Below are 17,519 nucleotides of genomic sequence, written 5' to 3'. Positions count from 1 at the left end.
ATTTCACTTTGATTTTTACAGTTTTGTCGATTTTTTGGATCGGATTTTTTTCTAAATGGTTTTCCCAATCCATTCATAGTCTGTTCGTGGTCTAGTTTTCTGTTTAGTCAATGAAAATTCTTTGAATTGTACGTCAGGACTGGTCCTGCTATGTTTTTTTGTTTCGTCGTCTGACGCTTTTTTTGTTTTACCTTTGTTCACACAGCAAAGCTGAAAAAGTCAAATTTTCTGAATGACTTCTTCCTCTCACTAACGGCATTTGCGCGCGTGACGTCATTTCTCACTCGCTTTAGCGAAAGTTTTTAGGTTGTTTTAGATTTTGATCATACGTGACTTTCACAGCAAAGCTGAAAAAGTCAAATTTTCTGAATGACTTCTTCCTCTCACTAACGGCATTTGCGCGCGTGACGTCATTTCTCACTCGCTTTAGCGAAAGTTTTTAGGTTGTTTTAGATTTTGATCATACGTGACTTACCTCACTCAATAAAATGACTTTTGCACTTTAAAAATTTAAGTTTAATTTGAATTTGTTTGAGGTCAAAGGAACTCCTATGTGCAGTAAAGGACCCTAATAAGAAGCTTCTGTGGAATGAATTTTAACAAGCTTAATTAATTTATCGCTGAATGTTTTGTAGCCTAGTTTTTTTGAGCGGCGTCGAATTTTCTTTCAATTTAGATCGTTATCTGTTTCTATCTCTATTATATGGCACGCAGTTCTTTTCTTTCGCAGCTATTCCGGTAATCTGCCGGCTATGTTTCATGTTACGATGCAAAGCCAAAGTACCCAAAGTTATACTTCGGGTACGATTATAAGAAAAACTATTTCGTATATTTGTTATAAATAGCCGCAAAGATATAGCTAGGGCTATTATTGGCCTTTCCTTGGTTTTACAATTCAAAAATTTGGTTGGTATTGCTGCGCTGTCTTTTTTTAAAAAAAAGACAGCACTTTTTCTCGTTCACTTTTTTTCAGTTTTTCTTGTGAACGAGAATTTAAATTGGAGTAGTGATTAAATGCTCTTAAACAAAGTTCATAGCAATTATTTTAAACGTGTGTCTTTTTTATGCAAAATTTTTGCTTGACAATTTTGACTTTTCGAGTGACTTTTACGCCCTTGACTTTTCGCATTTCGCGTGATCTAAAATCTCTCTCAATCACAATTTCAAGCAGCTGAGCTCAATTGGCGGCAATTTAATACTAAACGTCAAATGAAAAGTGCGCCGAAACCGGTGCCATTTTTCACTTTAAATCTTAATATTGGCTTATTTTAACATCTATTATGGTTTTTTGAAGCACACTATTGAACTTCTTAGTCCCATTTAGGCTCCCTCTCCCTCAGAGCTTGTCCTGCTATGCTTTTTTTTTCATCAAGATTTTTTTAACCACCATATGACGTCACAGTTTTCAAATCTTTCATTTGTTCATGCAACATCAAGTAATTTGAGTGCGTGACGTCTTCCTTTTAATCTTAGTGGATTGAGTTTTTTACAATTCAAAAAATTTGAATTGTTTTGGTGCGCTGTCTTTTTTTTAAGATCTGTTCACGCTTTTTTCGGTATTTTCACGTCAGTAAGAAGTCAAGTTAGAATGATGATTTTGGTCACATTGAAACAGTAAAAGGATCAAAACATCGAGTAGGTTTGAGGCGTGACTTTTTTCATAATACCCTTAAACTGGAGTGAGAAATTGGTGTTTGATCAATTTGGCGATTTTTGAGATGGATTTTTTTCTAGGTGCATCAATTTGACTTCTGTTTTCCGAGTTTCTTCTTCAGTGCATTTAAGACGTTATATTTGTGTTCTAATTGTGCCTAATTGCCTTTGAATTCATTTAGGGCAGCTAAATTTTTATGACTTTGTCACTATTTTTTGTCTTAAAATATTAGTGAATTTTAGATTTTGCCCACTTTTTTAAAAAAAATTATCTGTTGTCTTATTGCTTAGTATCATCAATGACAAGTCTGATTGGTTGCCAATGAGGCATAAAAGAACCTAATTAATGGCTCTAGTTAATAGCTAGTGGTTTTCATGACTTTGACACTACTCTTTCTTAATTTTTGAGTTCTGCAAGTTAAGTTTTTTGTCTTTTAATGTCCTATCATTTAATCTCATCGGGAACAGGTCTTTGTTGCTTCTAATAGGGGTTAAATTTACCGATTTAAACGCTTTTGTTGAAAGCTAGTGCTTTCTATGACTGACATCAATTGTTTTGAATAAGCGTTTTGCGTTTAATAATAGGCGTTTAAGCAATAGAAGTTTCCAGTTTTTCTTTTCAACTTTGTCATCCTAACTCTTATTTTCATTACTGACAAGTCTCATTGGTTAATAAAAAGGCTTCAATTCAAAGGAGTCATTTCATATCACAGCTTTTGCTTTTTGTGACTTATACACGTTTTTTATGAAAATCTTTGATTTTTTTAGTTTTGACAGTATTTTTTTGTGCTTATTGCTGTTATATTACTTAACCTCATTGATAACAGGTCTCAACGGTGGTTGTTGAGGACGCAATTAATTGATGTAAATGTATCCTTCAGTAGCTGTTGCGTTCTGTGACTTCTAATATAAGTTTTTTCAAAAATTTTCAGCGAGTTTTATTGCGATTTTTGGTTATTATCGTCTTATCATTTAATATTATTAGTGAGAGCTCATCGACATTTAATGACAGGTTACTAATGAGAAATAGAGGAATATAGTTGTCAGGTTGAGTTCTTAGCAGTTGTTTTTTGATGTTGATCCTGTCTTTTCAAAAAATTTGAATTTTTAATCTTGCTTGTTTTTGTTTTGTGTTGTTTTATTGCTTAGTCTCTTACTACATAACTAACAGCTCTCATTTGACTTTTGAAGCGGAGTAAATGATTGTCAGGTCATAATATAATTTAATTCTTTGAATTGTATTTAGGTCATGATAAGTTTTGGTCACAAGTGGCTTAACTCACCCTCAGAAATGACTTCCTCACTCTGAAATTGTTTTCTCTTTACTTTATTTCAAAGAGATAAGGCCAAGTTAGTGTATGTCACTTTAATTGAAGGTTTTTTAAGAGCAGCTAATGGAAGCAGCAATAAGTTGAACAGATTCTTAATCAAAATATAACATCTCAGCCTTTATTAAACTTTTTTTGTCTGTTTCTTGTACTATGTTTCTGAGACCAGATCTACGAAGCTATTGCAGCTATCTTCTGGCAATCTGCCGGGTTTGTTTACTGTTTAATTTATCCGGGTCTTCTAGCAGAATTTTGATCAAATCCTGTTTGCTTGTCTCCATTTTCTCAACACTTAAATTTAGTTTTTGAATAATTTGGACAAATTTTTTGAGATTGACTGTTTTGGCGCCAAAGTTGAAGAGTTAGCTACTGGAATTTACACCACGATAACTCGCAGCAAAACCCGAAATGGGAATTTTCCATCAACTTGTACTGATCATAGACTTTGCGGTGATACTAGCCGGAGCTTTACTCGTAATATCAACAGATCAAAATTGAGGGGGAAAAAACCTTTTGAACATCTCTTCCTCTCTCCGTTCGCAATTGGGCTTCGAGCTTATCCGCCGCTCCTGAACCTTCGAGGCTTCAGAGGATGTAAATTTCGGCTGGTTGATAACTTGGCACGCTGCTTTTGAACTCTGACTCTCATACTGATTTGTTCAGAGATTTTATCGACTGTTTTTGTTTATCGGTTTTCAAGAATTTTCTTTTCGCTTTTTAGTGTTTGATGTAATCATTTTGATAACAAGATATCTTTGGATATCTGTACCACTAATCAGTCGAGTTTGAAAGCTGCCGATTGACGAACCAGTGTTAAAATATTGAAAACTGTTTCATAATATGGAAACATGAGCAGTCTTGATCGAATCGGCCAGCTGCAAGCGGCTAAGGCATTTCTCAGATTCTGCAAACAAAGTACCTCATCGACCACTACAACATCTATCTCAGGAAGTAATGGAATGAATAAACGAACAACAATTAATACTATCAGCGATCTGAACAGAATAATTGCTCAAGCATCAAATTCTCCGCCGTTTATTTTGAAACGAAGGTGCACGTCGAGTGATAACTACGAAAAGCTAGCACAGAGTTCTTTGGTACCAATTAACTCATCGACTTCATTATTGAATAACGATGTTCTGAATTACGAGCGAAAGCGTTTTACAATTCCGAGTCACGTTCAGGAATCGCCGAAGTTTAAAAATGTCCGGATTATTGAACTGGAAGGTAACTGGAAATATTGGATTCCAACTAAGCGTGTGAAGTTTTCAAATGAGGATATTATTGTTAAGCTTTCTCAGAAAAATGATGATTCAGTTATAATTGTGTTACCATCGCATGCGCCGTCATCTTATAACAGATCCGAGTTTCTTAAATCGTGTAAGTCGGTCAAGTTTGGAAACGAGTCGCTGACGTTTCACGAAACACGGAAACTTCCGAAAGAGGTTAAGTCGAATATTTTTCAAATGAAAGATCCGTTAGGTGTCAAAAACGAAATTGAACATCATTTAACGCCCATCTCAACGCGTGAAGTTTTATCGGAAAACATCGAAAAATTAAACCGTGGATCGAGCAATGACTGTATAATGCTGTTCTCAGCTCAAAATGGAAATTCGCCCCATCTTAGGTTTGACCCGGGTAAAAAATGTCCGCCGGGAAAATTTAACGACGTTGCAAATGCTATAACAGATGAGATGATCAATTTTTCTGCTCCTGGTCGTAAAATGGATTTCTCGTTTTATGATCAGAATGTGAAGTTTGTGTACGACAACTTTGAAGGAAAACAGCGAGTTTTGGCGTGGAATTTGAAGCAGTATTCGAGGATATGTAATTCATGGAGATTGTATTTCGTGTCAACTAAAGTTGCGGTTGCGTGCAATGTATTGCGGTTGACCCCCGAGCATGATAAGAGCAAAATTTGTGTTAGGTGGAGAGTAAAAAGTCTTTCCGTTTTCAGGTAAAAATTTTTTGAAATTAAGCTGGACAATGGTGAGAATTATAACCTCATGTTATGAGTATTAACGGGATAGTTAATTCAAGAAAGCAATTTTTACTACAGAAGCACATTGTCACGACATAAGTTGAATACTAGCGTATGGTGTAATATTTTTTAAGCCCAATAAGTTGAAGAAGAAGCTGAATAGATCCTTGTTTGTTGTCGTATTCTTAACAGAATATCACAGCTGAATTTCGGTGTTTTTCTGACCATTATCATCTACTGTTTTTTTAATAGAATGAGCGATTCCTTTTACTCAAAGTCTTGAAATCACTGTTTTAATGGAGCAAAATGTTTTTGCTACTTAAAATAAATTTTGTCAGGTTTTTTAGCAATAACTCTTTGCCTGATGGTGAATGGTAAAAAATCACTATAAATGCATCTTTTTTAGTGTGTTCTACCCTCTGCTAAAGAAAGGTGAACCAACTCCTAGCTACTCAGACTTCTATTCAGAGTTTTACGTGAACGAGCACGGATTAGTCACGTACCATGTTATTTCAAATGTCTCTCCGAGTCAGTCGGGGGCTCTCAAGTCGGCCTCCAAAAAGGTTGCAGCTGGTGCTATGGCGGCAGTTTTCGGACTGTCCAGAACTGGAAACGAAGCGTTTGTGCCGGCAACAAAAACTCCGTTGAAAAAGCCCCCGTGGCTCTATTAACTGAAATTTGCTTGTCATTCAACACAGTTCACAATACTAACGCGTTTGATGAAAAGAATACCAAAGAATGCTTAAAATACCTGCGCGAAATGAAAATGAAGTAGTTGTAGTTTATTTTTCTAGACAAATAGTTCTCTCATTGATAAACACGCCACTGTCAAGTAGTTTCCACACAAGTTTTAGTTTCGTGAAATTTTTGTTCCCTTGTTTCCTTTATTTTTTGATTAATTGCTCTCGAATGAAGTTTGAAGCTATTATTGTAAACGTGTTGGTTTTTTTGCGTGACCGTTTTTGCTCTTTTGTTCTAGAGGTCCGACTTTTTGCACCCATAAAACTCCAAGCTACACCCATAAATTTACTTGCCACCCGCTTGTTCTTCGAGAGTAATTCATCCGACGTTAGTCGATTTATGTTCATCGATTTAGAGTTTTTTTTTACCGATAGGCTAATTTTGTTTACTTGGCAATCGCAGGAAACAAAAAATTGTCTATGGCTAAATCTTTTTGCATTTAATTCTGATTGTCCATTAGATTTTTTTTGTTTATAGGTTAAAGAAAACAAAACGCTTTTTGAATACGGCTGCAGATTTTAGCCGTAAAGCAGTTAAGGGACTTTGCATCTCAAAGTTATTCTGCCTATCATGATTTTTTTAAAACTTTTTGTCAAAACGCTCGTTTGCAAGCGTGTGATTTGTCATTTCAAACTTTAAACAATCAACTTATCTCAAGCTCTATCGTGAATTCTTCTATTAAAATTAGTATTGATGTTAATAGGGAAGAATCCACATTCTTTAGAATCTTTCTTATGTGAGTCACCAGGCCCTACAATCAACTTAGCTTTCAAAGTTATTTTGAAATTAATTAAGCAATTCTTTCAAAAGATTTTTATGTTAACACTTGCCAATGTCAAAGTTATTAATATTATGTCTGTAAAAAAATCATAGAAAAGGACTATATTATTTGTGGTTACGACATCGTGTAGATGAAAAGAAGTAAAATGACAGCTGCGTACCTTTCCACTAAAGTTTTCCTGCCTTTTGCATATCGTAGCTTCTTTAAAATAATTGCTTGATTAATTACTCTCGAACGAAGTTTGAAGTAATTATTGTAAACGTTTGTTGCTATTTTCTACTGTTTCAACCTTTTTTGCGCTGTTGTTCTAGCACATGCTTTGTCTTCTTGATTGACTTTTTCACGCATGTGGTCTTCATTTTTGAGTGATTCAACTTGCTATCATTCTCAAATAAAGTTTGTTAAAAATATAAAAGCTATTGTGAGAATCAAAGGCATTGTAGCTTAGTGTTTAAGATGTCAGACTTTTATCTTGGAGTTTGCGTCTTCAAACCCCTCTGGGGCCGGGAGTTTTGCAACCATAAAAAACTTCTTGCCGACACCCCCACTTAATTAAACTGGACCGCCTGTCTTTTGAGAGCAAGTCATCCAGTTCTAGTCGATATATGCTTATTTTTGGAATATTGCAAAACACAATAGCGTATGCCAAACTTTAGAGCAAAAATTGCAATGTTGGTCATCCGATTACCGATTTATCATTAAAGAAAAATCGATCGCATAATTGTGTCCATGTTTTCAATTACTTTCAAACGAGGCTGGTAGCAATTATTGTCCTGTTTGCCTTTTATGCGCTTTTTTGTTTTTATCAAATTTTCCTGTAATATTTTTTTCGTTTTTCGCCTCACCATTTGACTTGTCCTCAAAAACATGATAAACATGGAAAGACCTTAGGGCAATAAGTCGCTGAGCAATTATGTTAGAGCCCTGCTAATTGCTAAGTGAGGTATAAGTGGAAACTGAGGAGATTTAACGTCATGGTGTGAAGGGATGTGCTCAGGTTTTGAACCCATTTTCCACCCGTACCTCCCCCATACAACCCTGCAGCCCTTTCCCCTGGTCCACCGCATTCCACCCGTCCACACTCGCATAACCCCCTGTCCCCACATCTCCCACCACACCCTACTCTATTCCGCCTCATTCTAACCGTAATCCAGGAAGTTGGACCCCTGGAGACACCCACTCTGCTCACCTCACTCAATTATGCTTAAGCTAACCTCTAAGCTAAGATACTGATGGCTACTGACAAAGCAAGCCCCCCAGTCCTTTGAGCAATTTGGCCGACGTTAGTCGGCAATGTTTTGAGTCATACCTGCTTGAGGCTAAAACAGTTGGTCAATTTGTTACAGATTAACGTTTTTAATTTTTGTCATTGTATTTGAAAAATTTTCTGTTTTGCACTTGATTTTTTATAAACAAATTAAATAAAAACTGTTCAAATTGTGCTTGAATAACTATGTGATCTGATCTGATCTGAATCAGTTGATTATCAGTGTTTTATATGTTTAAAATGCAGAGAAAAAATTTGCTAGACTCGTTCGCTTTTTGTGATTATTGTTTCGGCAATGTTTGAGTCACTGCTGATCGAGGCTAACAAGGCTGGTCATAGAAATTTGTTACAGATGAAATTTTTTTCTTCTTCGCATTTGATTTTTTATAAACATTATTTAAGAACTATTCAAATTGTGCTTGAATAACCATGTGATCTGATCTGAATCAGTTGATTATAGTTTTCTATATGTTTAAAATGCAGAAAAAAATTTGCTAGACTCGTTCGTTTTTTGTGATTAGTATTTGCTTTCTTCAACCAAGTAATATTGTTTCCATCCTGATTACCTGTTAACTTAACTGTGGAAACTCTTGTGCTCAGTTTTCAAATTTTGCTATTGCCATTTCCTTGATAGAATAGCGAAATGCAATTTTTGGCTAAAATTTGAAAAAAATTGGGAACGATTCCCTTAACAGTTATTCGAGATGGCAAAAGCTTAGCTATGATCAAATTTTTTAATTTTTTCTTCAGATACGTTTTGGTGCAGATAGACCCGTCTGCGGCCCATCCTGGATTCATCTAGCTATGTTTTGATTTCTTGGTTCTGACATCATTTTCAGTTTTCTATTCTTGAAATGTGGCCTAGTTTTAATTTAAAGTAATTTATTAGAAATTTTAAAGCAGATAAATTATCATCCTTATGTATCATGATATATCTCAAATCTAACAAAAGGTGAACGTTCGATATGAAAATTGTTCGCCACTTTATTATTGAGAGAGAGAGAGAGAGAGACGTATATAATAAATTTATCCATGCCCAATTAATACGACAAAAAATACAATTTAAACATCATTAATGATAACAATGTTAATCATTTAACCAAATTATCAACAATTTGACATCATAAACATCAATTTAATTTACTATAGGACAGCGACTGAAAATAAGGCCAGGAAAGGACATGCAATGAGGTTGTTAGCCCTGCTTTCCAGCGTGACCTACAATTATTAAATATTGATAAACTTCTCAGACAGAGAAAATTTTAAAACAAAACAAATTTTTGGCATCAGATGATTCTCAAAAAAAAAACTGTTGTAATTTTTAAGCATTGAATTCAACTTAAGCATCCTCCTACTGCCAGTAGCACACAATATTTTAGTAACCATATTGCCTCATTAGACAAAAAAAGGTTCATATTGCTACTTGTTCTATAGTGTCAATTTTGGAAAGATTAATTGTCAAAAACTATGTTAAGACTTGAAATTTCAACTTCTGAGGGCGAAAATGAGCCCGCTGTGCGTTCGGAGAAGGCACCGCCAAATTTTTGGCGTAGAAATAGGCTCAGGGTGTGAAGTCATGTGCTCAGGGTGTGAAGTCATGTGCTCAGGGTTTGACCCCATTTTCTACCCGTACCTCCCCCATACAACCCTGCAGCCCTTTCCCCTGGTCCACCGCATTCCACCCGTCCCCCGTCCACACTCGCATAACCCCCTGTCCCCACATCTCCCACCACACCCTATTCCGCCTCATTCTAACCGTAATCCAGCAAGCTGGACACCTGGAGACACCCACTCTGCTCACCTCCCTCAATTAAGCTTAAGCTTACGTCTAAGCTAAGATACAGATGGCTACTGACAAAGCCAGCCCCCCAGTCCTTTGAGCAATTTGCCCGACGTTAGTCGGCAATGTTTTGAGTCTTACCTGCTTGAGGCTCAAACAGTTGGTCATAGCAATTTGTTACAGATTAACGTTTATAATTTTTGTCATTGTTTTTGAAAAATTTGAAAAATTGACCTGCTTTCCAGCGTGACCTACAATTATTAAATAATGATAAACTTCTCAGACAAAAAATCAAAGACAGAGAAAATTTTAAAACAAACTTTTGGCATCAGATGATTCTCAAAAAAAAACTATTATAACTTTTAAGCATAGAATCCAACTTAAGCATCCTCCTACTGCCAGTAGCACACAATATTTTAGTAACCATGTTGCCTCATTAGACGAAAAAAGTTCATATTGCTACTTGTTCAGTAGTGTCAATTTTGGAAAGAATAATTGTCAAAAACTATGTTAAGACTTGAAATTTCAACTTCTGAGGGCGAAAATGAGCCCGCTGTGCGTTCGGAGAAGGCACCGCCAAATTTTTTGCGTAGAAATAGGCTCATGGTGTGAAGGCATGTGCTCAGGGTTTTACCCCATTTTCCACCCGTACCTCCCTCATACAACCCTGCAGCCCTTTCCCCTAGTCCACCGCTTTCCACCCGTCCCCCATCCACCCTCGCATAATCCCCTGTCCCCACATCCCCACGACACCCTATTCCGCCTCATTCTAACCGTAATCCAGTAAGCGGGACCCCTGGAGACACTCACTCTGCTCACTCCCTCAATTAAGCTTAAGCTAACCTCTAAGCTAAGATACAGATGGCTACTGGCAAAGCCAGCCCCCCAGTCCTTTAAGCAATTTGCCCGACGTTGGTCAGCAATGTTTTGAGTCATACCTGCTCGAGGCTAAAACAGTTGGTCATAGCAATTTGTTACAGATTAACGTTTATAATTTTTGTCATTGTTTTTGAAAAATTTCAAAAATAGACCTGCTTTCCTGCGTGATCTACAATTATTAAAAATTGATAAACTTCTCAGACAAAAAATCAAAGAGAGAGAAAATCTTAAAACAAACTTTTGGAATCAGATGATTCTCAAAGAAAAACTATTATAACTTTTAAGCATAGAATCCAACTTAAGCATCCTCCTACTGCCAGTAGCACACAATATTTTAGTAACCATATTGCCTCATTAGACAAAAAAAGTTCTTATTGCTACTTGTTCTATAGTGTCAATTTTGGAAAGAATAATTGTCAAAAACTATGTTAAGACTTGAAATTTCAACTTCTGAGGGCGAAAATGAGCCCGCTGTGCGTTCGGAGATTTTTTGACGTAGAAATAGGCTCATGGTGTGAAGGGATGTGCTCAGGCTTTGACCCCGTTTTCCACCCGTACCTCCCCCATACAACCCTGCAGCCCTTTCCCCTGGTCCACCGCATTCCACCCGTCCCCCATCCACCCTCGCATAACCCCCTGTCCCCACATCCCCCACGACACCCTATTCCGCCTCTTTCTAACCGTAATCCAGCCAGCTGGACCACTGGAGACACCCACTCTGCTCACCTCCCTCAATTAAGCTTAAGCTAACGTCTAAGCTAAGATACAGATGGCTACTGACAAAGCCAGCCTCCCAGTCCTTTGAGCAATTTGGCCGACGTTAGTCGGCAATGTTTTGATTCATACCTGCTCGAGGCTAAAACAGTTGGTCATAGCAATTTGTTACAGATTAACGTTTATAATTTTTATCATCGTTTTTGAAAAATTGACCTGCTTTCCAGCGTGACCTACAATTATTAAATATTGATAAACTTCTCAGACAAAAAATCAAAGACAGAGAAAATTTTAAAACTTTTAATTCATCTAGCTATGTTTTGATTTCTTGGTTCTGACATCATTTTCAGTTTTCTATTCTTGAAATGTGGCCTAGTATTACTTTAAAGTAATTTATTAGAAATTTTAAAGCAGATAAATTATCATCCTTATGTATCATGATATATCTCAAATCTAACAAAAGGTGAACGTTCGATATGAAAATTGTTCGCCACTTTATTATTGAGACAGAGAGAGAGACGTATATAATAAATTTATCCATGCCCAATTAATACGACAAAAAATACAATTTAAACATCATTAATGATAACAATGTTAATCATTTAACCAAATTATCAACAATTTGACATCATAAACATCAATTTAATTTACTATAGGACAGCGACTGAAAATTAGGCCAGGAAAGGACATGCAATGAGGTTGTTAGCCCTGCTTTCCAGCGTGACCTACAATTATTAAATATTGATAAACTTCTCAGACAGAGAAAATTTTAAAACAAATTTTTGGCATCAGATGATTCTCAAAAAAAAACTGTTGTAATTTTTAAGCATAGAATTCAACTTAAGCATCCTCCTACTGCCAGTAGCACACAATATTTTAGTAACCATATTGCCTCATTAGACAAAAAAAGGTTCATATTGCTACTTGTTCTATAGTGTCAATTTTGGAAAGATTAATTGTCAAAAACTATGTTAAGACTTGAAATTTCAACTTCTGAGGGCGAAAATGAGCCCGCTGTGCGTTCGCAGAAGGCACCGCCAAATTTTTGGCGTAGAAATAGGCTCAGGGTGTGAAGTCATGTGCTCAGGGTGTGAAGTCATGTGCTCAGGGTTTGACCCCATTTTCTACCCGTACCTCCCCCATACAACCCTGCAGCCCTTTCCCCTGGTCCACCGCATTCCACCCGTCCCCCGTCCACACTCGCATAACCCCCTGTCCCCACATCTCCCACCACACCCTATTCCGCCTCATTCTAACCGTAATCCAGCAAGCTGGACACCTGGAGACACCCACTCTGCTCACCTCCCTCAATTAAGCTTAAGCTTACGTCTAAGCTAAGATACAGATGGCTACTGACAAAGCCAGCCCCCCAGTCCTTTGAGCAATTTGCCCGACGTTAGTCGGCAATGTTTTGAGTCATACCTGCTTGAGGCTCAAACAGTTGGTCATAGCAATTTGTTACAGATTAACGTTTATAATTTTTGTCATTGTTTTTGAAAAATTTGAAAAATTGACCTGCTTTCCAGCGTGACCTACAATTATTAAATAATGATAAACTTCTCAGACAAAAAATCAAAGACAGAGAAAATTTTAAAACAAACTTTTGGCATCAGATGATTCTAAAAAAAAACTATTATAACTTTTAAGCATAGAATTCAACTTAAGCATCCTCCTACTGCCAGTAGCACACAATATTTTAGTAACCATGTTGCCTCATTAGACGAAAAAAGTTCATATTGCTACTTGTTCAGTAGTGTCAATTTTGGAAAGAATAATTGTCAAAAACTATGTTAAGACTTGAAATTTCAACTTCTGAGGGCGAAAATGAGCCCGCTGTGCGTTCGGAGAAGGCACCGCCAAATTTTTTGCGTAGAAATAGGCTCATGGTGTGAAGGCATGTGCTCAGGGTTTTACCCCATTTTCCACCCGTACCTCCCTCATACAACCCTGCAGCCCTTTCCCCTAGTCCACCGCTTTCCACCCGTCCCCCATCCACCCTCGCATAATCCCCTGTCCCCACATCCCCACGACACCCTATTCCGCCTCATTCTAACCGTAATCCAGTAAGCGGGACCCCTGGAGACACTCACTCTGCTCACTCCCTCAATTAAGCTTAAGCTAACCTCTAAGCTAAGATACAGATGGCTACTGGCAAAGCCAGCCCCCCAGTCCTTTAAGCAATTTGCCCGACGTTGGTCAGCAATGTTTTGAGTCATACCTGCTCGAGGCTAAAACAGTTGGTCATAGCAATTTGTTACAGATTAACGTTTATAATTTTTGTCATTGTTTTTGAAAAATTTCAAAAATAGACCTGCTTTCCTGCGTGATCTACAATTATTAAAAATTGATAAACTTCTCAGACAAAAAATCAAAGAGAGAGAAAATCTTAAAACAAACTTTTGGAATCAGATGATTCTCAAAGAAAAACTATTATAACTTTTAAGCATAGAATCCAACTTAAGCATCCTCCTACTGCCAGTAGCACACAATATTTTAGTAACCATATTGCCTCATTAGACAAAAAAAGTTCTTATTGCTACTTGTTCTATAGTGTCAATTTTGGAAAGAATAATTGTCAAAAACTATGTTAAGACTTGAAATTTCAACTTCTGAGGGCGAAAATGAGCCCGCTGTGCGTTCGGAGATTTTTTGACGTAGAAATAGGCTCATGGTGTGAAGGGATGTGCTCAGGCTTTGACCCCGTTTTCCACCCGTACCTCCCCATACAACCCTGCAGCCCTTTCCCCTGGTCCACCGCATTCCACCCGTCCCCCATCCACCCTCGCATAACCCCCTGTCCCCACATCCCCCACGACACCCTATTCCGCCTCTTTCTAACCGTAATCCAGCCAGCTGGACCACTGGAGACACCCACTCTGCTCACCTCCCTCAATTAAGCTTAAGCTAACGTCTAAGCTAAGATACAGATGGCTACTGACAAAGCCAGCCTCCCAGTCCTTTGAGCAATTTGGCCGACGTTAGTCGGCAATGTTTTGATTCATACCTGCTCGAGGCTAAAACAGTTGGTCATAGCAATTTGTTACGGATTAACGTTTATAATTTTTATCATTGTTTTTGAAAAATTGACCTGCTTTCCAGCGTGACCTACAATTATTAAATATTGATAAACTTCTCAGACAAAAAATCAAAGACAGAGAAAATTTTAAAACAAACTTCTGGCATCAGATGATTCTCAAAAAAAACTATTATAACTTTTAAGCATAGAATCCAACTTAAGCATCCTCCTACTGCCAGTAGCACACAATATTTTAGTAACCATGTTGCCTCATTAGACAAAAAAAAGTTCACATTGCTACTTGTTCTATAGTGTCATTTTTGGAAAGAATAATTGTCAGAAACTATGTTAAGACTTGAAATTTCAACTTCTGAGGCCGAAAATGAGCCCGCTGTGCGTTCGGAGAATGTTTGACGTAGAAATAGGCTCATGGTGTGAAGGGATGTGCTCAGGCTTTGACCCCGTTTTCCACCTCGTACCTCCCCCATACAACCCTGCAGCACTTTCCCCTAGTCCACGGTTTTCAACCCGTCCCCCATCCACCCTCGCATAACCCCCTGTCCCCACATCCCCACGACACCCTATTCCGCCTCTTTCTAAGCGTAATCCAGCCAGCTGGAGCACTGGAGACACCCACTCTGCTCACCTCCCTCAATTAAGCTTAAGCTAACGTCTAAGCTAAGATACAGATGGCTACTGACAAAGCCAGCCCCCCAGTCCTTTAAGCAATTTGCCCGACGTTGGTCAGCAATGTTTTGATTCATACCTGCTCGAGGCTAAAACAGTTGGTCATAGCAATTTGTTACAGATTAACGTTTATAATTTTTATCATTGTTTTTGAAAAATTGACCTGCTTTCCAGCGTGACCTACAATTATTAAATATTGATAAACTTCTCAGACAAAAAATCAAAGACAGAATAAATTTTAAAACAAACTTTTGGCATCAGATTATTCTCAAAAAAAAAACTATTATAACTTTTAAGCATAGAATCCAACTTAAGCATCCTCCTACTGCCAATAGCACACAATATTTTAGTAACCATGTTGCCTCATTAGACAAAAAAAGTTCATATTGCTACTTGTTCTATAGTGTCATTTTTGGAAAGAATAATTGTCAGAAACTATGTTAAGACTTGAAATTTCAACTTCTGAGGGCGAAAATGAGCCCGCTGTGCGTTCGGAGAATGTTTGACGTAGAAATAGGCTCATGGTGTGAAGGGATGTGCTCAGGTTTTGACCCCGTTTTCCACCTCGTACCTCCCCCATACAACCCTGCAGCACTTTCCCCTTGTCCACCGTTTTCAACCCGTCACCCATCCACCCTCGCATAACCCCCTGTCCCCACATCCCCCACGACACCCCTTCCGCCTCATTCTAACCGTAATCCGGCAAGCTGGAACCCTGGAAACGCCCACTCTGCTCACCTCCCTCAATTAAGCTTAAGGTAACCTCTAAGCTAAGATACAGATGGCTACTGACAAAGCCAGCCCCCCAGTCCTTTGAGCAATTTGCCCGACGTTGGTCAGCAATGTTTTGATTCATACCTGCTCGAGGCTAAAACAGTTGGTCATAGCAATTTGTTACAGATTAACGTTTATAATTTTTATCATTGTTTTTGAAAAATTGACCTGCTTTCCAGCGTGACCTACAATTATTAAATATTGATAAACTTCTCAGACAAAAAATCAAAGACAGAATAAATTTTAAAACAAACTTTTGGCATCAGATTATTCTCAAAAAAAAACTATTATAACTTTTAAGCATAGAATCCAACTTAAGCATCCTCCTACTGCCAATAGCACACAATATTTTAGTAACCATGTTGCCTCATTAGACAAAAAAAAGTTCATATTGCTACTTGTTCTATAGTGTCATTTTTGGAAAGAATAATTGTCAGAAACTATGTTAAGACTTGAAATTTCAACTTCTGAGGGCGAAAATGAGCCCGCTGTGCGTTCGGAGAATGTTTGACGTAGAAATAGGCTCATGGTGTGAAGGGATGTGCTCAGGTTTTGACCCCGTTTTCCACCTCGTACCTCCCCCATACAACCCTGCAGCACTTTCCCCTTGTCCACCGTTTTCAACCCGTCACCCATCCACCCTCGCATAACCCCCTGTCCCCACATCCCCCACGACACCCCTTCCGCCTCATTCTAACCGTAATCCGGCAAGCTGGAACCCTGGAAACGCCCACTCTGCTCACCTCCCTCAATTAAGCTTAAGGTAACCTCTAAGCTAAGATACAGATGGCTACTGACAAAGCCAGCCCCCCAGTCCTTTGAGCAATTTGCCCGACGTTAGTCGGCAATGTATTGAGTCATACCTGCTCGAGGCTAAAACAGTTGGTCATAGCAATTTGTTACAGATTAACGTTTATAATTTTTGTCATTGTTTTTGAAAAATTTGAAAAATTGACCTGCTTTCCAGCGTGACCTACAATTATTAAATAATGATAAACTTCTCAGACAAAAAATCAAAGACAGAGAAAATTTTAAAACAAACTTTTGGCATCAGATGATTCTAAAAAAAAACTATTATAACTTTTAAGCATAGAATCCAACTTAAGCATCCTCCTACTGCCAGTAGCACACAATATTTTAGTAACCATATTGCCTCATTAGACAAAAAAGTTCTTATTGCTACTTGTTCTATTGTGTCAATTTTGGAAAGAATAATTGTCAAAGATTATGTTAAGACTTGAAATTTCAACTTCTAAGGGCGAAAATGAGCCCGCTGTGCGTTCGGAGAATTTTTGACGCAGAAATAGGCTCATGGTGTAAAGGGATGTGCTCAGGCTTTGACCCCGTTTTCCACCCGTACCTCCCTCATATAACCCTGCAGCCCTTTCCCCTAGCCCACCGCATTCCACCCGTCCCCCATCCAACCTCGCATAACCCCCTGTCCCCACATCCCCCACGACACCCTATTCCGCCTCATTCTAACCGTAATCCAGTAAGCTGGACCCCTGGAGACACTCACTCTGCTCACCTCCCTCAATTAAGCTTAAGCTAACCTCTAAGCTACGATACAGATGGCTACTGACAAAGCCAGCCTCCCAGTCCTTTGAGCAATTTGGCCGACGTTAGTCGGCAATGTTTTGAGTCATACCTGCTCGAGGCTAAAACAGTTGGTCATAGCAATTCGTTACAGATTAACGTTTATAATTTTTGTCATTGTTTTTGAAAAATTTGGAAAATAGACCTGCTTTCCAGCGTGACCTACAATTATTAAATAATGATAAACTTCTCAGACAAAAAATCAAAGACAGAGAAAATTTTAAAACAAACTTTTGGCATCAGATGATTCTAAAAAAAAACTATTATAACTTTTAAGCATAGAATCCAACTTAAGCATCCTCCTACTGCCAGTGGCACACAA

The 17,519-nt window shown here is 38.0% G+C and overlaps 3 protein-coding genes across 3 annotated transcripts in view; 2 read left to right on the top strand and 1 right to left on the bottom strand.

The window, feature by feature from the left end:
• Nucleotides 1-17,519, top strand: part of LOC142342683 (tubby-related protein 4-like) — a 450,983-nt gene that overhangs the window by 199,771 nt on the left and 233,693 nt on the right. The window lies entirely within an intron of this gene.
• LOC142342684 (apoptosis-resistant E3 ubiquitin protein ligase 1-like) overlaps nucleotides 1-17,519 on the bottom strand; it is a 330,839-nt gene that overhangs the window by 303,557 nt on the left and 9,763 nt on the right. The gene's annotated exons all lie outside the window — the stretch shown is intronic.
• On the top strand, nucleotides 3,682-5,761 carry LOC142342147 (uncharacterized). The gene is made up of 2 exons (XM_075393348.1): nucleotides 3,682-4,938; nucleotides 5,369-5,761. The coding sequence occupies exons 1-2, from the start codon at nucleotides 3,830-3,832 to the stop codon at nucleotides 5,631-5,633; spliced, it is 1,374 nt and encodes a 457-aa protein (XP_075249463.1). The 5' UTR covers nucleotides 3,682-3,829; the 3' UTR covers nucleotides 5,634-5,761.

The sequence above is a fragment of the Convolutriloba macropyga genome, chromosome 7 (assembly GCF_964194025.1).
Source record: "Convolutriloba macropyga chromosome 7, txConMacr16.3, whole genome shotgun sequence".
NCBI lineage: Eukaryota > Metazoa > Xenacoelomorpha > Acoela > Convolutidae > Convolutriloba > Convolutriloba macropyga.
The sequence above is the reverse complement of the archived record's forward strand: the minus strand, read 5'-3'. Positions and strand labels throughout refer to the sequence as shown.

What these genes read in the sequence shown, in the direction of transcription:
- LOC142342147 (XM_075393348.1), top strand. Translation starts at nt 3,830, where the DNA reads ATGAGCAGTCTTGATCGAATCGGCCAGCTGCAAGCGGCTAAGGCATTT. An exon ending in AAAAGTCTTTCCGTTTTCAG is followed by an intron (nt 4,939 to 5,368) that starts GTAAAAATTTTT and finishes CATCTTTTTTAG; the next exon opens with TGTGTTCTACCCTCTGCTAA.